Raw genomic sequence first — 21,348 nt, forward strand, 5'->3', positions numbered from 1 at the left:
CAATACTGGAGATGCGGTAGGATTATTCCCTTCTTATAATTGATGGGTGCATTCCCCTGCATTCATGATGATTGGACCGGTGGTGGGGCAGACATCTGCTATTGAATATCGGCTATTGCGACAGGCATGTGATTGTTGAACTTAACACGGTGTTGTGTGGTTGTGACATTGTCTCTTGATTTGTTACTGCTATGTATTTGGATTTCATTTATTTCTGTAATACATAGTTGTTTAACAAAAATGATTTTGTTTAAGTACCCTAACTTTTCTATACTTGTCTCTAGTAGCAGCCTCATTTATTTCAATGTGTAGTGCTCGGAAATAGCAGTAATTGAAACAGTATAAAATTAAACAAATACATGACTATAGCATAAAATATAAACTAGCAGAAGAAAAGAAATATAAGAGTATAGGTTTATCACCCAGTTTTACCTGTTCGCTTCCAATGTCCCAGAGTATACTGTGGAATGCATTCCTAAATTCAGAAAGGAAAATCAGATGAATCCTTCCATTTTCGTTATATTCTTTCATTATTTAACTTAGAATTAAAAATAGTCAGAGCTTCAATTACGTCAGAAACGACAATACAAATTAGGATTTTCTGGTTTGATAGTTGTAACGTATACTTTTTTAGGCACACATTCTATGGACATACTACAAGAACGTGATCTGTAAGGCCTTTATTAAGTGCAAATGTGTCTTTTGAATGTACAGGTGTATCTGCCTTCGATAGACCATCGGAAAACCATACCTTGTGAACATTCACAATTGCATGGGAAGGTTTCCCAGATGCACCCAAATGATTCTTTACAGCCTCTGTGGCTCTGAGCAGAAGTCGTTCCTTGGACACCTCGTTTGGGTCACCTATTTCCTTCTCAAACCAGGCTCCACCAAGCATCACCTACAAAGTGTAATAAAAGTCAAAAAGTAAAATGCTAATTCAGCAATGTCACACTCACATTTGAATATAATAATAGTAGCCCATAGCTTCATACTGTATTTTTCCCATTTATTACACACTGTAATAATCGGTGCCACAAGCATGTATGCAGTGGGGGCGTGCCCAGAGAGGGCGCATTGGTGCCACCCCTCACTCCTAAAAAAAATGCATTTGTATTATGGATTGAGTGATTTTAACTGGTGATTTTTGCTGTGCCCTGCAAACAATAACATGCGGGACAAAGCAACCTATTTCTGCATGGAGCGTGCATTCACAGTGCAGCCCCTTGTGCTGAGCGGCTACTGTTTGCTTAAATATACTGTCGACCAGAGCACTGCATTTTTCCGTGCTTTGGACGACAATATATTTAAGTAAAACAAAAATAGCTCGGCGTGCAGGCCCCTGCGCCCCACTGGCCATGGCCAACATTTGCCTGCCTAAAAGGGGCCTGTGCCAAAGCAAGCGCCAGGCCAAAACGGCCAGCGCCAAAAGCGTTGTGCCAAAACACAGCGTACGGTACCATACCCTGCCACCCTAAGGATAATCTGCCTCCAAGGCGTTCACTTTTACAGATATCAAAGAACCCCTTAAAAGAGCAGTCAAAGCAACCGAGAAAAGTGACTACAGAAAAGAAAAGGGAAGCATGGGTGAAGGGACATCCCCCAACGACATGGATGAGAGATAGGGGACTAGGGAGCCACATAGATGACACCGTATTGGCATACAATAAGGATCCTAACCAGAGAGAATGATAATCTAACTTTGGCATGTACCTCAAAACACTACTTAGTCTTCACCAGGCAGTGGGCCTCTTGATAACACCTCCAGCCCCACAAAGAATTTCACGGATGTGTGGGAGACATTGCTTTCTACTTTGTGTGGGGCGACAGATGCTTCAAGCTGGGGGAGGTATACAAAAGGGGGGGGGCTACGGTTGCTAAAGGGGTTATTGTATGCTTGCAGGTCCAGGATACTCTCCTGTGATGTCGCCCCCTCCCCGGAAAGGTGCAATACAGGAATGTCAAATAGGGGAAGAATGTCTGTAACATGCCTAGCATGGAATGTAAATGGTCTAATTAATAAGATCAAGTGGGGACCCATCAGGAACGTTCTGGCCAGACGGGAGTAGACATTGTCTTGCTCCAAAAGACTCACTTGTTGGGGCAAATTGCCCATTCCTGGGAGGAAAACAATATCCTAGGGTAGAACATGCTGAGTTTTACAGGTAATGAAGGGTGTAGCGACCCTGATTAAGCATGCACTACAATTCACAGTCTCAACGGTGGTGCGGGAGGACACAGGGAGATATGGGGCCTCATTACAACTTTGCCGGTCCGGGAACTACTGTACCGGTAAGCTTGCCGGTACCGTAGTTCTTGGACTGGCAAACTACGAGTTGTGTTCACGGGTGGCTTTCTGGCTGCCAGGTCGGACCTGGCGGGCAGAGCGGCTCCCGCGAGCACAGCATGTCACATGCGCCGCCACCATTCAGAATGGTGCCGGTGCATCCGACCTCCACGAATGCAGTCCGGTATCCGCGAAAGGGCAATTACCGGGTCCAGTAATTTTGGGGAATTTTTTGGAAGTTTTGTCGGCAGCCTGCCGATTTTACCGGCAAGGCTACCGCCAAACTTATAATGAGGGCCATAGTCTCATAACGGGGGAACTATGGGGAGAAACATCCACGGCAAAAAGACATGCTATACACAATTCAATGATTATTATCAATTTATAAGCTGATTTCATATTTAGGAACAGAAACTTTAACGACGTAATGAACCCAGAGAAAGACAGATCCTCAGAGATAGGGAGAATTGACTGCAACCTCTCGAAATTATCCACCTGTATAAATGCATTAGGATTGAGGGACACATGGAGGGACCTCCGCCCAACGAGAGAGGATTCTCCTAGTACGTGTGCGGGGTCAGCAATGCGAGGCGGACAACTGCTTGCAGTTTTCTCAAGATTAAACATTTTATTAAACAAAAAGGTTGCAAATAAATCCTTGCTTGTCCTACTCTATCAGGGAATTCCCTACATGGTGTAAGGCTAAGGAAATAACTACTAACATAGACAAACACTAAACAACAAAACATGCAAAGGTAATCATAAACAATATAAAAGAATAAACAATAATTAAACAGTATTTTGGATGACCTTCACCTGTCCCGGGTAATCACTTCCCCAGGGTTCTCCAAAGTCAACTTCCCAAATGTTCAAAAAGAAAGAAAAGTCTTGAACCAGTTCTTCAAAATGTTCAAAAGGAAAGAAAAGTCTTGAACCAGTTCTTAAAAATGTTCAAAAAGTAAAGAAAAGTCTTGAACCAGTTCATCAAAATGTTCAAAAGGAAAGAAAAGTCGTACACCAGTTCTCGTAGGTTCTAAGCTAAAACAAAAGTTCAGCAAACCAAAATCCACTGGTAACAATTCTGATATGAGAAGTCATTTAAACACGTGTTTATAGGCACAACAAAATAAGGGAGGGAAGACAGAGGGAGGACAAGACAAACAATTTTATAAGGCCTTGTGTCATTCAGATCGTGCAAGTGCGAGAACGGAAAGGGGAGTGCAAGGGAGAGCGGAGGGGAAAACAGGGCAGCAATGCTCTGAGTAAGTGCAGCCAGGGCAGTGCAGCCCTGGGTAATGCAAGGAGAACAAAGGACTGTAGGGTTACAGTTACAGCCCCCAAGTGCGTGGTAGGCCCAGAGGCAGTGCAATGATGACTGATCAAGAAAGAGCCTGATACACAGTGAGACTCTGAAGGTAGCCAAGCAACCAGTCGGTACAGCAGACAGGTCAGCCGGGGAGGGAGAGAGAGAAAGCAGAGAAGAGGAACGTTTTGAGCTGCTTCTGGAACTTCAGGTGATCCTACTCAAGTTTGAGAGGGGAAGAGAGGCCATTCCAGTGGGAGACACCTGCAGAGGAGAGAGATCTACCACCCACTCTGTGTCTGGAGAAGTGCTTTACCCTTGGAGAGTTGGGGGTAGCTGAGCGAAGGGCGTGAGAAGAAAGGTATTCTGGAAGAGAGCGTTGGATGTAGTGCTGGACCTGGCCCCAGAAAGCCTTGGGGACAATGTAAAGGGTATTGAACTTGATCCTGGCAGCCAACTGGAGCCAGTGGAGAGATTTCAGGGCTGTCGAGAGAGATAGTCCCTGGGCTTGAGGCTTCAGCTCTCTGTTGAGAAGATCCCCTTCCAATTCCAGCCAAGAAAAATAGCACCAATGGTAATCCTGGATATCTTCTTTCCAAGATTATTTGCCACGGTTTAAAGAATAGTTTTAAAACTTCTTCTACAACTTTACAATTGGTTAAGATCTCTGAAGTATATTTGGTACAGTTTCCAGGATGCTTCTTTGGATTGTTCCTTTCTTCTTGACAACCACACTTCTACTACTGTTAATGTGAGAGCAGACTCCTTTGTTCCACAGTATGCCACTACTCCAACCAATTTCAATGTGACAGCCACTGACAGTTGTATACACCACCACAGTTCAGGTTCTTCTGCTTCAACTTTATACTTCAGAATTATCAGGCATTGTCAGAAGCTGGAGTTACCTCCCCCTGTATCTCCTCACCGGAGTCCTTTGAGAAGCTCTCCGAACCAGACATCTTCCGCCTTCTCCTTCTATCTTTCTTGGTTTCTTCTTCCTTATTCTCTGTCTTTGAAACCTTCTTCCTTTTCTTGCGTTCGAAGAGATAGGGACGGTCTCCACTCGAGGCCACCCTTACTGTGAGTTGTACAAGCAGTTGTACAAGCAGCCAGAGGACCCCAGGGGAGCCCGTCCCTTACAACAGGTAAAAAGCCAATTGCGGCAGAAAAAACCCTGATAGGTCGTAGATCCGGTAGCAGATTGATGCCGGAAGTGGAAGAGGCTGATTGTCTGGCGCCGCTGTGGACCTGGTTGGCAATCCAATGAGTGCAAACATCCGCAGCAAACTTATGGAAGAAGCGGAAGTCTCTTCAGGTAAGAGAGAAAAGGGAACTAAAATAGCCAGAAATCCTAGGGGGGGTGTAAGGAGCGTGTATTCCAGAGAAGCTCCTACAGAATGTCAGGGAGGAAAAAAGGCCAGGCAGGAACCGAAGATAGGCTGGCTCTGTTGAAAAGAGCGAGTGTGAAAGGGATAGAAGTAGCGGAGCGAGCGAGTGGGAGTGAGCGAGTAAAGAAAGGGTAAAACGAGCGAGAGGAGGCAGAAGAGAGGTAATGAAATGGAACACAGGGAGGAAGAGGGAGCGAGCAGAGAAAAAGGTAACGTTACACTACGATGCTGGAGAGGGGAGGAAAAAGGAACTATGCAGGAGAGGGAAAAAGAAAGGCACTATCCAAACCAGGTTGAAAGGGCAAGAAGAAATATAGAGCAGAACCGAAAACAAGCTCAAAAGTAAATATTACCGGCACCAAAACAGCGCCTACAGAAGGCAGAGCTGGAGAGCAGAAACACAAGGGAGAAGGCTACAACAGGAGGAGGAATAATGGGGGAAACAAAGGTACGACATTTCTGAGGAATTTACACGAGAGCGGCACTGCGACAAGGTTGAAAGTTTAAGAAAACAAAGTGAGTTGCAACGCGGCGCGCTGGGGGCGTGGCCTCCTTAAAAGGACCCGCAGTTAGAAAGACTAGTGCGGTAAGACAACCTCAAGAACGACCTAAGAGAGCCTCCATCTTTTCCATAGCCTCCATGGCCGTATTGTGACAGGCATAGAAAGACAAGACACTTCGACCTCTACAGGTAAGCAAGGCACTCTTCTTTCCTATGCTCTAAGAAAAGGGCAGCCTCTTTGCCTCTGCTGTCTGCCACAAGTATAACCTGCCTCTGCCCCAAGACTGACTTTCTCTCAACGTCAGCAGTCTTCAGAATTACAGATTATTTGTGTAATCTTTACAAACACTGAGCTCAACTTCCCCAGTTTTGTTCACACCTTCTTGGTTTCAGTAACTACCAGAAGCTGTATTGCCACTCTTCCAGCTTCAGGTAACAATGCCACACTTGTATCAGAGGATACTGGACCTTTAATAACCTTGCAGATCAGATGGATAGATCTAAATAGGAATTGTTTCACTACGGAAAGGGTTCTCCTCGTCCATACAACTTCTGAACGTAAAGAATAATTGTTCTGAATTCTACAAGGTTTAGTCTTCATAGGAAAAACAGATTTAGGCACATGGGAGCACTGTTTAAGCCAGATATTTAACCTTTAAGGTTTGCAAGTGATTGTATTTCCATGTAATATTGCAGAGAGGATTTCAAACTCCTTTTGAGAAATACAACTGGCCACACGCGACCTTCCTTTGATGCTACATTCACTTGTAACTATTGTGAAAGTCAACGTTAGTTTTCCGAAAAGGTTTAAACAGTCGTTCCCTTTCTATTTAGGGACACGCGACTACTCCTGCAACAGTAAATTGTTCAACAATGGAAATCAGGGAACTGCGCATGCGCCCGCGACGCATGCGGGACTAAACTCAACGGCTCCCGGCGGCCGCTACTATTATCCTGATTTTTCTCCACTCCACGAGAACCAATCTCGCCTCAACCGCCCGCCAACGGTGGCAGACCCACTAGAGCTGCTGTCGCTGCACTCCGAGGGAAAACCGGAGCGGGAGACGCCAGAACCAGCCCGCGGACCGCCGGCGGTTAAATCGCGGCCATCGCGGCGCGGGCGTGAGAAGAGGATCGCCCCTCCCCCCCGGAGACGCTGAGTTTGCTGTGGCTCCCAGGCGAGGCCAACGCTTGGATCAAGGTCCCGTGGCGCTCTCCGGGCGAGATGCCGACAGCCCACACACTTCCCGATCCACTAGTGACTCTGCATCACCAGCCTTCCCAGTGGGGCCCCCTCATCGGCAAGACTACAATACCCGGGGTCGAGCGGCAGCACGAGCCCAAAGCTGCGCTCCCCCGCTGAAGGAGGACAAGCTGCAACCAGAGGCACCCGCGGCAAGGTACACGGGTGTGGGGGGTGGATGTTTGCTTTGCTCCCCCCCCGCGACCTCCTTTTGGCAACCAGCCTGCTGCAAGAGGACACAGAGCACAGCTGCACCATAGACCCACGAGCCACAAACGCAGCCACACTGAGGGTGTGGGGAACCCCCCCCCCCCCGGTCCGAGGTGGACCTCAAGACCTGGCGTAAACAGCGGAACTGCCCTGCCCCTCTCTTGGGATCGCCCCGAGTGGCTTAAACCATCGCCCGAAACGCAGTACTCACGGAGGGCCACCCTATGTAGTGGAAACAGGCGAGGGCCTGCCCATAACGGCGGTAGAAAAGGGGCACAGTCCGCCCCACGTCATCCCTACTATACACCAAGCCACTAAGCGAGGCTGAGCGACGACACTGCGGCCATACCAAAAGCAACTTTGGCGGCGGCTCGCAGTGCGCACCTTGCGCGGCCTATACACACCCGTCTGCCCCGAGGGAGAGCAGCCAGATCCCAACGACATAGAGCCCGACCGAAGCATGGGAAAGGAGAAAACCAAGAGGCAAACACTACAGAGCAAGATTGATCTCTTCACCGTGGGGGCCCCGCCCCCGCGCGAACCTCAACCCCCAGAAGAAGAGAGTAACCCTGGAGAACTCAGAGACCCTTCTATCTCTTTGTCAGATCTTATGAAAGCGATTGGGGACTCGAGGACGTCCTTGGAACTAAAAATAGGTGGCCTATCCTCTGAGGAGTCCCTTATACGCCAGGACCTCCGCAACTTGTCGACCAGGGTGGGGGAAGCGGAACAGAGGGTGTCTAACACTGAAGATGCGGTCCATCGCATGGAACAACAGCTCACTGCGATTACCCAAAAAGTGACCCAACTGGAAAACCGCGCCGAAGACAGTGAGGGGAGGGCGCAACGCAATAATCTCAGGATCCTCGGTATACCAGAGAAAGAGGAAGGCCCCAGCGCAGAACTCTTCCTAGAAGATTGGCTCACTCATATCTTTGCCCCGAAGAAGCTATCCAAATTCTTTTCGGTGGAAAGGGCACACAGAGTCCCCACCGGCCGACCAACACCGGGTGCCTCGCCCAGAACAATGATTGCACGCCTACTGAATTATCGCGACCGTGATGCGATCCTACAAATGGCAAGGGCCATGGGCCCGATCACGTACAACGGCTACAAGGTCGGTTTCTATCCTGACTACACGAAAGAAGTCCAAAAAGCCCGCCAGTCCTTTGACTCCGTCAAGAGGAAGCTCCAGTCACTATCCATCAAATATGCCCTCTTCTTCCCGGCATTGCTAAAAGTCCAGTATGAGGGCGCTACTCACTTATTTTACATCCCCAAAGATGCATGGGACTGGCTTGAAACTCATGTCCTGAGAAACTCTACACTCCACCGGCCGAGAGACAGTCTTCCGAACCCGCATGTTACCTTGACCAGATCGAGATCCCGAAGCTCTCCCAGCGCCAAACAGACCTCCTGAACGCCGAAATCACTGTCACCGAGGTGCAAGAGGCGCTCGCACAGCTCCAACCTGGGAAGACCCCGGGTCCTAATGGGTTCCCTACAGAAACATGGAAATGCCTTGGCGGGTCATTGCCCTCCCACATGCACCGTATGTTTCTACGCAGCAGAGAGCTGGGGGCACTCCCCCCGGACCTTAGGAAGGCATGCATAATCGTCATACATAAGCCCGGGAAACCCCCGGAGGAATGTGCCTCCTATCGCCCAATATCCTTGATCAACGGCGAAGCCAAGGTCCTCGCAAAAATACTAGCCAACAGACTGCTGCAAGTTATAGAGGCCCTGGTCCACCCCGACCAATGCGGATTCATGCACAACAAATCCACCCGCATGAACCTGCGCAGAGTCCAGTTGGCGCTAAGCAGAGCTGAGGAAATACCAGCCCCATTGGCCCTCCTGGCAGTGGACTTTGAAAAAGCATTTGACTCTGTAGAATGGGAGGCTTTGTGGGCAATCATGGCTCGGATGAACTTGGGGCAGACGTTTATATCGTGGGTTAAACTCCTGTATGCACAACCGGAGACCAGGGTAAGGGTGAACGGCAGATATTCCCGATCATTTCCCCTGGGTCGTGGTACGAGACAGGGGTGCCCCCTCTCCCCGCTGCTTTTTCTTTTGGCCATAGAACCTCTCGCAATTGAGCTTAGGCATAACACTAATTGGTCAGGGTTTGCCGGGACGGGGGGGGGGGGGACCGACTTTCCCTATACACGGACGACCTCCTCATATACCTCAGTAACCCACGCACATCCTGCCCGATTGTCTCCTGCATCCTTAGTGAATACCAGCGCTTTGCAGGCCTTAAGGTTAACGAAACCAAAACCATTTACTTCCTGGTCAAGGGAGACGAGTCTGCGATCCCTGAATCCTGCCCATATCACGTCTCCATTAGAGAACTCAAATACCTGGGCATAAGACTCGACCCGACACTGGGTGGGTTCCTGCAACTCAACTTACAACCAATAATTGACCGGTTCAATAGGGACACCTCCCACTGGCAATCACTCCCATTATCACTAATGGGCAGAGCGGCGCTATTCAAAATGTTGACCCTCCCCAGACTGTTGTATGTACTTCAAAACGCCCCCCTTCCCGTCCCCCGAGACACCTTCGCACTCATAGACAGACGCCTTCGCACTCTGCTGTGGGGAGGGAAACAACCCAGGATCGCCCTTGAAACGCTACAGCGATCAGTGTGGGAGGGAGGCATCGGTCTGCCATGCATACGCACCTATTACCTTGCAGCCCAGATTGGGGTGGTAAACGACTGGATACACGCAGAGCCCACACTCCCCCACATCCGCCTTGAAATAGAGAGCATGACCCCACTAACCCCACTACAGATTCTGTACGCCACCCACGACCAACCTCCGTTGTTACCCAAAATGACACGCCACATTAGCCGGGCCTGGCGGGACGCGCACAAATTAATAGGCTGGAAAGGTAAACCAACACTATCCCAACCCCTATGGCACAACGCACTCCTCCCGGAAATTGTAAAGATGGGCCCCTTCGGCCACTGGTGCGTGAAATGGATACATACACTAGCGCATGTGATACAGGACGGCCACCTCCTTGACTTTGAGACCATGCAAGAGCGATTCGACCTCGCACCCATGGACCGGTTTCGACATGCGCAACTGGCCCACGCCATCCGCACACAATTCCCTGATATGACAACCATACCCCCCTATACTCCCATTGAGACCAACATCCTTTCGCAACACATTGACACCAAGGTCACTTCCACGCTCTATCAAGCCCTCAACTCCTTTGGGGCGACGCAGCTAGATGGGCTCAAGGAAAAATGGGAAAAGGACATAGGTCAAATGGAACCAGAAGACTGGGTAGAGGCATTGATGTCCCCTAGAGAAATAGGCATAGACTCCAAGCTCAGGCTTATACAACTGAGGATCCTCCACCGCACATACTATTCACGCACTGACATGGCCAAATGGGGGGGACTGGAAGACGGGACATGCCTCAGGTGCAAAACAGAACCCGCCACGTTTTACCATATGTTATGGGACTGCCGAGTCTTACAGGTCTTCTGGGAGAGCTGTATCAACAAGATCGCAGTCACCCTGGCGACAACAATCCCCAGGGACCCCAAAATGATACTGCTGGGAATCCGAGGTGAAGTGGACCTCTCGAAATATGAGAAAATATTTCTGACACTGGCATTGGGGGCAGGCAAAAGATTGATCGCGGCTAGCTGGGGCTCTGCCGACCCTCTATCCGTGAACCGCTGGAGCAATGAGCTGGACAGATGCGTGGCCGCGGAGCGCCGGATTTATAATGCACGGGGTTGCCCCCGCAAATTCGGGAAAATATGGGGTAATTGGTTGGACGCTAACCGAAATCTGCCATTGAAAACAGACATGTACAGTTGTTAACATTGGTTACCTGCCCTATCCCACACATCCCTGATGGCTCCTGACCCGACTGGGTTTCTTTTGCCTTTTGAAAACTGCCTTGCTACCATGATCTGATTTATACCTTTGATTCATGTTTGTTTTGTTGTTTATGTTCCTAAAACGTAATAAACTGAATTATTAAAAAAAAAACAATGGAAATCAGATGCTTTTCTTCTTACGCGAACACTGTGGCTCTTCTATATTAGTGTGCATGTTACATTTCCATTGTTAGAAAGGATTTTCACGACAACAAACAGTTTATACTCACTTTTGCACTTACGCAAGTTACTTTAGAGCTGGTAACAGTTGATGAGTGAACCTGAACTCCGAGCTTCACACACCGGCTCCAGGAACACTGCAGTTGCGGGCTGCATCTCTTTTCCAACTTCTTCAGCTTCTACTACTGCTTTGGGCACACTTGGGACAAATATCCTTCTGCAGCATGGGTGTCTCCGGTCCGGTCACGCCAATTGGGAGTCTCCTTCACTCCTCAGTCCCCTCGGCTTGCCTTATGCTATGGGCCTCGGTTTCAGCACAGTAACGACTCTGCAATCCCAACCACTAAGCACACATGGGGAAAACTCCACTTTAAGCACGTCTTCCTCGGTGCAGCCACGCCATGCAGGTTTTGAGAACACAGGATCCTCTCAGAACTTGTAGGTAAAATCTGATGTCTCCATGCTCCAACGTCCTTTCTGTGATCACACTTGCTCATGAATTGCCAGCCTTGTGTTCTTCTACTGCTACTACTACTTCCAGCCTTCCAACTCCTGCTTCAGCTCCTCCCCTCTCTCCTCTCCTGCTGCAGCCTTTTATGCCTCTCAGGTTTAGCAATTGGCTTCAGCTGAGAGCCATTAGTTTGAATTGCCTGACCCTTGCAAAGGATGTTAATGCTAATTGTCTGACTATTACATCTACATGCCTCTTCAGCCCTCTTCTTCGTCTCAGTGCCTCTAGGATTCTGGGACATGTAGTTTACTTGATAAGTTAGATTTGTCTACTTCTTGAGTAATTTTAAGGGTAGATTTAATTCCCTAAGTAAACTTAACAGAGGGGCTGTAGGTTTCAATTTTGCGGGAGGAAGATGATTCAGAGAAGACAGAATTTCCGTCATTCTTTGTAGTCACCAAATTACTCAAGTGCTTTTGTAAGACTTTTTTAAAAATGTTTTATTATTATTTTTTCAGGAGGGCATTTGATTTTAGAAGCCAAAAGATTCTTTCTTTTGGTGTAATATACTTTGATGTTACAAGTTTAGGGTTTACCATCTTAGATTAAATAGGTGGTTGAGAGACATTAAAATGGCAGTAAGTGATAACCTCTTTAGGCACAGTCGTAAGAGTCTCCCTGTTACGGGAAAATTACTGTGTCTCATCCCATGGAATCTCTTAACTACACTGCCACCTGTCTCCACCCAGGTGATCCTCCTGCAGTACACCACTCCCGTGGATTGAATCTGAAAGTGTCTGCCTTCCCCTGCCCACCTGGGAGGAGACTTTAGGCAGGGTTCCAGGGAGGTATTTGCAGGATGCTTCACATACAACAACGCACACGCATCACTTTTGAGGCTGGAGTACTAATGTCCCCCATGTACAATGACGGGTAGAGTGAGGGAAGCAGAATGTTTACAACAGGGCATTTCGGATCGCGCTTCACTTTATATTAGGGTAGCAGGTAATGAGGTCAAGGGAGAAAACCCGTGGAGACTCAACAAATGCTTTCTTGAGAACACAGCAATCCAATAAAACCTAAAAGATGAAACGGATACAATGCAATGGCTCCTCTGTGCCGTTGTGAGACCTGTGTCTTGGCTAAAATGGACTCAAACGTCGCTTGGTACATTATGGGAGAGAGGACAGTTCGGCTGTGCTTGCCGGGGCGGCGGACCTGAGACCCAGTCAATAGACCTCTCTCCCTACCCTCCCTGCAAATGTTCCGCTGCTGTTACAAAGTCTTTACTGCAGTGAGGCCCTTAGGAGTAAACAATTGCTCAGGTAGTAGTGACCCCAATGTGCCTTTCTTCTGCTGTATGGCCCAGTTGGGCAGTTCCGGGGGCAGTCGGCGGTGTCACCTTTAGATGCCTTTGTTGTTTGCCCCACAAAACCCTGCACTTGTGTTTTGTTAGTAAATGCCTTCTGAAATGGTTTTTTCGGCTTCTCCCAGCCTCCCCATCGCACTAGCACTGTTGGGCTTCTGATTCCCCTACCCCATGGTTGCCAGTTTACCTCAGGATTACCTCAAGTCCCGGGCTGGCCTTCACACCTTTCTGGCGCAACACCGTCTCCCATCCAGTTGTGTCTCTCCTCGAGGTTCCAGTATCTGCCTTAGTGGATTTAGTCACCCAAGGCATGGGGGAGAGGAAGACCTTGTGTCAGGTTCTACTCACCATATTCCAAATGTGCTCCATTTGCTTCTTTCATCTTTAATCCGCTGGGCATTGTATTTTTTCCCTCACTAGTTTGGCCTTTTCCTCCGCGTCACTGTGCACTGTCCATTTCGCCACCTCTGAAGCTTGTTGGTCGTTTTCAGGAAGGCTCTGTAATCATGGTAGACACTATTTTTTTCTCCCTTCGGAGTGCAAGGCTACCACCCCCAATTCGTCTTCTCTTTTCCTCTCCCGTCAGTCTTCAGCCTCCGCATTGCTTCTGGGGGAGGGGGATCGCCCCAATATTGTACCCAAAAAGCTGCTGTTTTGGACTTCCTACACAGGATATGTCACCATTAATGTCCCACACTGAAGCCGACAAGACTAGCGCTGCTCATGTCGCCGCTCAACAGCGCCTCCTTTAAACAAAACGGTTTAATGCAAATAATTTCCGGAATTGGTCATTGCCATCCTGGCCGGTTGCTGAAATAATTCTTACATAGGGGAAAGATTTATTCGGTTTGAAGAGAAACCAGAGTATATATGAAAAAGGGGGAAGGAGTGACCCAGCTAATTATCAAACAAAATCCCCAAATTGACTCTTTGGAAAAGGTGGATGGCAAGGTTTTATTGTGACGATTGGAAAAATGATATCCAAACTAACTTACAGGCAGATTTAGGAAAGGAAGTGGGGACAGTAAACTAAAATTTTCATCTTTTTTAACTATCAAAGTAGTCAATCAAGCAATAGCTTTGACAGTAGTCATAAAAGCAACAAAAAATCAAGACACAAATAGAATATGTAGACGTGTCCATTTATTAATATATAAAATACAATTTTAAACATTAAAAAAGAGATATAGGTCTATTATGAATATACGAAGGAGTTACTAAATGTGAAATGGAACCGAGTTCAGTTAATGGACAGTATACACCGTAAACTGTATGTAATGATTTTTGTTCATATATAGTGAACCAAGGGATACAGAATACAAAACAGGAGCTTTAGGATATGTTAGTCCTTCATATTGAAATCTTAATTCCCTCTTTTTCCTTTTTACTAACCCTAAGTAAGAAATGTTTTCTCAAGTGCTCGTGAATGCATGCTTTTTCCAAATGTATAGATTTCATAATTCTAACAGAGAAACTAACAGAGGAAGGGGTTAATATATATTTGTCTTGATTTGATAAGGTGAGTATTGGAAATATTGCTTGGAGAATCCAAATGTATAGATTTAATATTTATAAACTAAAACTAGCAGAGGAACAGAATAATATATACACAAACAAATATTACATTTATATAAGAAGAGCTTTCGAAACAGTGCATCGATTCTAAATATCAAATAGTACGGTTGATTATTTCTTCATGAGAAATCAGGCTTTATCACTGGCCTGAACTTAGCCTTTAGACCGATATAAATGGAAGGTTGGGAGCAATTACATTGATGTACTTATGAACAACCATGGTCTTTCCCAAAATATGGCGTACGCACGACAGTAATGGAAATAGAAGACGGTCGCGTCTGGCTAGCAAGAATATATTACTGTGGAGAGTCGGCTTCTGTAGACGCGCAGAGACATGTTCATGAAAAATCAAACCATTAATGTAAGGCAACCATAAGCCTGAGCACGGGAATCTATATGCTTAGCAAAGTTAGATGAATAAGATTGGAAAATCTTGATATCGGTCTGAACCAATGCTTGATTGTACACTTGGATCTGAATAAAAAATTCACGCCATTAATGCAGTGAAAAGCGCTGTTGCAGACCTTAACAGTGATTTGCACAAGTACTTGTCAAAGAATGCCTTAAACTGTATATTTTAACTCAGATTGTAAAAAACATATAGTAGTATGATGTAGATCCAATTATCCGAACCGTTTTTTGACTTTAAAGCAAAATCACTAATGCGTGACAAGTAACGTATAATTGTTACTAGTGTTATCTATGGAACAAGTTGGAGACAGACGTTTAAATGTGGAGACAATTAGATGGGTAAAAGGAAATATTGACAAGTTACGATGCGGGTACAGCCTGTGGCATTAACTATTTTTTCATAACAAACAACAAATGTTATTGAAACTGAATAAGATACGTGACTTGGGAAGACCTAGGAGCTAGACTGTACGGCAGAGAGAGGTTAAGTAGCTTCACAGTATAAGCACAAGATACGTGTTTAAACAGGAAGTACATAATTTTACAGGTGGGATTAAACCCATGGATAGACACGCTATGAACCGAGCAATGCAGAATACGCATATGTTGTAAGAGTGTAATTCTATTCTAAAGTTGATTACCGGGAGGTAAAATTTAACACACAAGTATTTAATGTACGACTGTAGAGACTAGCTTGTGTTTACCGATGAGTATGGGATTGTTTTGGGAGCATGGATGATGTAACAATATGGTCCCAGTCATTCCAATTATATATTATTTTTGTAATAAGCGGCATGGTACATGGTCGGTCAAATGCTGTGACAACGATATCATGAGAATGAAACAATGAAGTTTAAATCATGAATCATGGTGTTATGGGTATTTTTTGGAAACAATATATGATCTTAAGGGCTGGTACTACTGGTGACTTTTTTGTAATATGAATGCTGTATAACTTACAAGGTCCTTTCTATTTTTCCATTTTTGTTTTGTTTATCCAACCCCTACAAATCCTCCCCTACACCCTACCTACCATGTCTGTCATGAATATAATGTACAATGATGTTGTATCAACAAAGAAAAATATATAAATTTGAGGAAAGCAAATGCCCCGATTTGAGAAAGGCACCCGAGTGGCGAAACACGTGTCATCTGTATGGGCTTTTTCAGTATGATTGGTACAGCATAATTAAACAAACTAGATTCTGTGTCGAAAATCTAAGTGTGACGCAGTCATTTGTGAGAAACAAACTATTCCTTGAGAGCGGAGGTCGGGTTTCTTGTTCCCTCCGATTATCTCACAAGCGCGACACATAACCGAAAGGATCCTAGGAACAAGTCGCCAGGCATAAATAAGTTGATAACAAAGAAACCCACATACTTAAACATCTATTGTTATTAACTAGAACGTTTAACATGGTCCCATACCCCAGCACTGTACAAAGGAGCCATCTTAGTTTTCGCGTGCTATATTTGCAAGGAAGGTCGTACAACACCGTGGTCATGAGTGCTCGCAAACGTACAGACTGCATTGCTAGCTCTTTATTTATTTATTGGACATTTGTATGACACACAAATGTTTCCAGGAGCCACAAGACAGAAAAGGGGGGTGTCGGGCAGAGGAAAAAAACAACAATAGCGGTCTTACTAGGCCTTGTGACATTCGGACAATGCAAATGCAATGACAAAAGTGCAGGGGAGGGTAAGGTCAGGGTGAAAGGGCTGGGAGAATGAAAGGGGGAGGGGGATGTGCAGGAGGCAGGGGCCCAAGGGGGTGGCAAGTGCTAAGGGGAGCCAAGGAGGGCAAGTGCCAAAGGAAACCAGGGGAAAGGGAAAGCTACTGCGATGGATGGGGTGGGCCAGATTCAGGCTAGTCCGTACAGGGTGCCCAAGGACAAGTGCTGGTTAGGGGTGCTGGATTAGACTGGTTGAGAAGGGCCTGGCACCTTTAGGACTCAAAGGTATAGGCACCAGTCGCAGCGGCAGGGGGACATTAGCAAGGGAGGGTGGGGGAAAGGAAGAGGAGAAAAGGAAAGTATTGAGAAGTTTCTGGAACTTAAGGAGATCCGGCTCAAGTCTCAGAGGCGGGCAGGAAGGCAGGCTCCTGCTGAAGAAACAAATATACACCCACTCTCTGCTTGGAGATCTGCATAGAGATGGTGCTGGAGTACCGAAGAACTCTAGCAGGGAGGTTTTTAGTGAGTGAAAGCTGGATGTAGCAAGGTCCCAGGCCCAGAACGGCTCGTGGATAATGCAAAGGGTCTTGAATTTGATCCTTGCAGTCAGCCGGAGACAGTTGAGAGATTTTAGGGCTGGAGAGATGTGGTCCCTGGGCTTAAGACCAAGTATAAAAGTCTTGCAGCCCTATTGCCGGTCCGATAGCACAGCGAGTAGAGCGCTCGCTTTGACATCTGTGTAGAGCCTGCTGATGCAGGTTTGAATCCCGGCAGGGCCAAACACAGCCTTTCATCCTTCTGAGGTTGATAAATGAGCACCACACACTGTGGGTAATAATAAGCAGCATTCAGATACCTGAGGGTTTGTAGCGCTATATAAATGTTAAATTATTATGATTATTTTTATTATTATTCTGGATTAGTTGAAGAGGGTGAAAGAGAGGAAAGAGGCAGATTGAGGAAGGGGCTGTTGCAGTAGTCCAGTCTAGAGAAAACCAGAGCTCTGGAGACATTGAGCTTCTGGAGAAAGGTGAGGAAAGGAAGAATGCCTCTGAGGAGATGGAGCTGAAAATTGGACTTCTTGCCAAGGTCCGTGATGTGAGGAGAGAAGGAGAGAGAGCAGTCGAAGGTGACACCAAGGTCTTTTGCCTCACAAGAAGGTGAGGGGAGGGGACCCAAGGAGGACAGCCAGAGAGTGGGAGGGAAACAGGGAGCAGGCGTCCCAATGAGAAGGATCTCTGTCTTACTGGAATTAAGGCAGATATCATTAGCAGAGCACCGTGCCAGAATAGCAGTGGGGCAATCAGGTATGAGAGAGGAGGAGGAGGAGGTAGAGGATTGAAGCATAAAGGAGAGCTGTATGTCATCAGCATAACACTTGAAGCGAGGAGAGAAGGCGGGCCAAAGGGGCAAGGTAGATATTGAAGAACCACGGCAATAGGATAGAACCCTGAGGGGCACTGCAGGTAGAGAAAGAGATGGAGGAGATAAAAGGGCCAAGTTGCACTTGGGAGGGTTGGTTAGAGACAAAGGAGGTCAGCCAGGCCTGTGCTCGGTCCGTGATGCCTAGGGTGTCAAAGAGACAATTTATGAGGATGGCATGATTGATCGTGCCAAAGGCAGAGGAACGATCGAGATGGAGCAAAACAGAGGGAGAGTTGAAGTGAAAAAAATGTATTGAAGTGAAAGATTTATAACCACATAATTGTAAAGCAGAATGTTTATTGCAATTTCCTGTCACTGTCTAAAAGAATGATTTGCAGCCTCTCTGTGCTGTCAGGAACATATCGATTTCCATACAGCTGCTAAGGTTTACTGGCTGGTATAAAATGTGACACTACAAAATATGTTCACCAGGTTTAACTAGTACAGTCTTCAATATTATCTTAAGTTCGTCTCCAGCATCACAATGGCTTCCTAGCTTGCATACAATTTGGCAAACACAACATACATTACCCATTGTGTGCAATGTCTCTGTTACCTCAGTCTGTCTCCCATCACCATTTGAGCCTTAACATCCAAGAGTTCTGTTATTGATGTCCTTTGTCCTCATACATTAGGTGTTCTTAACAGTAGTGTCCAACAGCTATAGATGAGTTGTAGCAAAGAGGGTTTCTTGGCTCACTTTGTAGATGCAATTGCCTTGCTAGCACTGGCCTCAAGGTTGACATTAGCGTATCAAATTCTATATCGAAGTTCAGACCATTTTCTTAAAGGTAAACCATCCTAGCCCCCCTATGTTCTTCTGTGTGTGGTATTTGAGAGGTCACCTTTAAAAAGCATCATCGATAGTAAATTGTGTTTTAAAGTGCCCACAGGGCAACAGAGAGGGGACATGGGAATGAAGAACAAATACAATAATGAAAGATAGAGGCAGACCTACTAGGCCTTGTGAACATTCAGAATGTGCAAGTGCAGAGGGAGAGAACGGATGAGGGAATGTGGGGGTAAGTGCTAGGTGTATCAAGAGGGAAGTGCTAGGGAGTGAGCAGCTGTAAGTGCATAGGTGGAGTGGTCAGCCACCAAACTAAATGCAGGCCTGCAGTGACATAGGCCAGTGGATGCCAAGCCAAAGTGCTGGGAGGGGTAGAGGCTGAAGGCATTTGGATGTGGGCGGCCATGACCCGAGAGGACACATAAGGGCCCTGGCCACCAATCTCCTCAACTGTGGGATTTAACAGAGGAGGGAGGAAGGGAAGGAGGAGATGAAAAGGAAAGTCTTGAGGAGCTTCCAGAATTTGAGGAGATCTGGCTGAAAACGAAGGGGGAGGCTATTCCATTGGAGGGAGCCTGCTGAGGAAAGAGGTCGGCCACCAGCTCGCTGTTTAGCGAAAATCTGGAGGGAGAGTATTTAGTGAGAACAAGTTGTAGGTAGCATGGTCCCTGGCAGCAGACAGCACTGTGGATGATGCAGACAGATTTTAATTTGATCCTTGCAGCAACCGGGAGCCAGTGGAGAGTTGTTATGGCTGAAAAGATGCAGTCCCTGGGCTTGAGGCCAAGGATAAGTCTTGCAGCCTTATTATGGGTTAGCTGGGGGGGTCATAGAGATAAAGAGGGTGCATTAAGGAAAAGGCTATTGCAGTAGTCTAGCCTAGAGAGAACCAGAGCTCTAGAGACATTGAGCTTCCGGGGGAAGGATAGGAAAAAAAGAATTCCTTTGAGGAGGTAGAGTTGAAAGTGGGACTTCTTGATAATGTCCTGAATGTAAGGGATGAAGGAAAGAGGAGTCGAAGATGACTCCAAGGTTTCTGGCTTCAGATGAAGGAGAAGTGGGAGAGCCCATAGAAGATGGCCAGAGTGAGGGACAGAAAGAGGGAGAAGGAGTCCCGATAGAAAGGATCTCAGCCTTTCTGGTGTTGAGGCAGACATCTGTCACGACCCTCGCCCAAAACCCCCTCTGGCGAACACATTGGCCAGGTGGAGTCAGGACTCGGGCCTCTAGAGCCTGGCATCCTCTTCAAAAGCTCTCATGGGGCCAGTCCTGGCGCCTATGGCGCCAGGCTCATACACCATGAAAAACAATGTGCTTGGGAACTACTTTATTGTATTGTCAGCCAACATGGAGGCATCCACATAGCTTGGTTCCTAAGAACCAAGCTATGCGGTCTAGTGTTTTGGGTGTGGTAGCCTAGGGACTACTTTACCTGGACTATTTTGTTGGGACTATTTAAACCACACCCGAGCAAGACAACACGCTTCGCGTTACTTTGCAGCTTGCAACGTGACGCTCACCGTGTCCAGCTATTCCCTCGAACCTCGGAGAAGCAGAACCTGCAAGGAGACAAAAGGAACATCATTACCAGCAGCATCTTACCTGCAGTCTTCATCTTTAAACACTTGCAGCTACTGAGAACAGCTTCCTCGAATCTGCACGCCTCCCGGACAGAACGACTTGAAAGAGGACGCTGGAGGCAACATTAAAGAAAGCAGTAGAGACATTTACAAATTATGAACTGCTCAAAAGGCTTACCTGGCTGGTCGCCTCTCGGCTGGCACCACTCCGGACATTCCACTCGCGCTGAAGAACACTGCGAACTACAAGGAAGGAAAACACAGGTTAGCAAAGGCAAGACTTCGCAGCGCTACCGAATCATAGCGCTCTTAATGCGCCATCATTTACCAGCAGTGCTCAACCAAGCCAGTTCGCCGCGCTGAAGCTCCTAAGGGAGAAAACAGAGACATTTTAAACAAAGAAAGGCATGCAGGATAGCAACAAAACTAAAGAACAGCAATAAGACCTACCTGAACAATATCAAACGGGCCGGCGTCAGTGAAGTAACTGGACTGCACTCGCCCATGAAAGACAACGCGCCCCTGCAAAGAAGGCGGGACGAAGAGCACGCCTAATTCTACCACAAGGTGAGGAGAGGGCGCCAGAGGGACTGAAATAATACGGGGTGGAGGGAGGATACTTACCCCAGTCGGTCAGTCTTGAACACAGTCCTCCTGTATTTTCAGGCAGAACCTTCCCCGCAGACCACATCAGGGCAAAGCTGAGAAGCATATCAGCGAGCAACCCGGCTGGGTGTCATCCCTGTGGATACCAGGTGAGCGTAACAACATCATTTGAAGTGCACCAGAAATTAATGGCAGATAGGCAGTCCAGAATGATGGAGGAAACAAAAGGAGGATCAGAGAGAAGTTTGGAGAAGAGTTGTGTGTCGTCTGTGTAACACTGGAAGTTTGGAAAGAAGGTGGAAATGAGGTGTGCAAGCGCAGTAAGGTAGTTGTTAAACAGCCAGGGGGAAACGATGGAGCCCTGGGATACGTAACAGGTGGGGATAGAGGTGGGGGAGGAAAAAAAACCCAGAATAACCTGGGACGGACGGTCACT

At 47.1% G+C, this 21,348-nt stretch overlaps 1 protein-coding gene across 4 annotated transcripts in view; it reads right to left on the reverse strand.

Annotated features, from left to right (window-relative positions):
* Window positions 1-21,348, reverse strand: part of PPOX (protoporphyrinogen oxidase) — an 867,939-nt gene that overhangs the window by 51,177 nt on the left and 795,414 nt on the right. For all 4 annotated transcript variants that reach the window (XM_069607175.1, XM_069607174.1, XM_069607177.1 and 1 more), the window contains exons 11-12: window positions 752-901; window positions 433-475 (exon numbers count right to left, since the gene is read on the reverse strand). In XM_069607175.1, coding sequence (XP_069463276.1) covers window positions 433-475; window positions 752-901 — 193 coding nt within the window. The remainder of the gene's footprint in view (window positions 1-432; window positions 476-751; window positions 902-21,348) is intronic.

Source organism: Ambystoma mexicanum, chromosome 1p (assembly GCF_040938575.1).
Source record: "Ambystoma mexicanum isolate Mex_15411 chromosome 1p, UKY_AmexF1_1, whole genome shotgun sequence".
Classification (NCBI taxonomy): Eukaryota; Metazoa; Chordata; class Amphibia; order Caudata; family Ambystomatidae; genus Ambystoma; species Ambystoma mexicanum.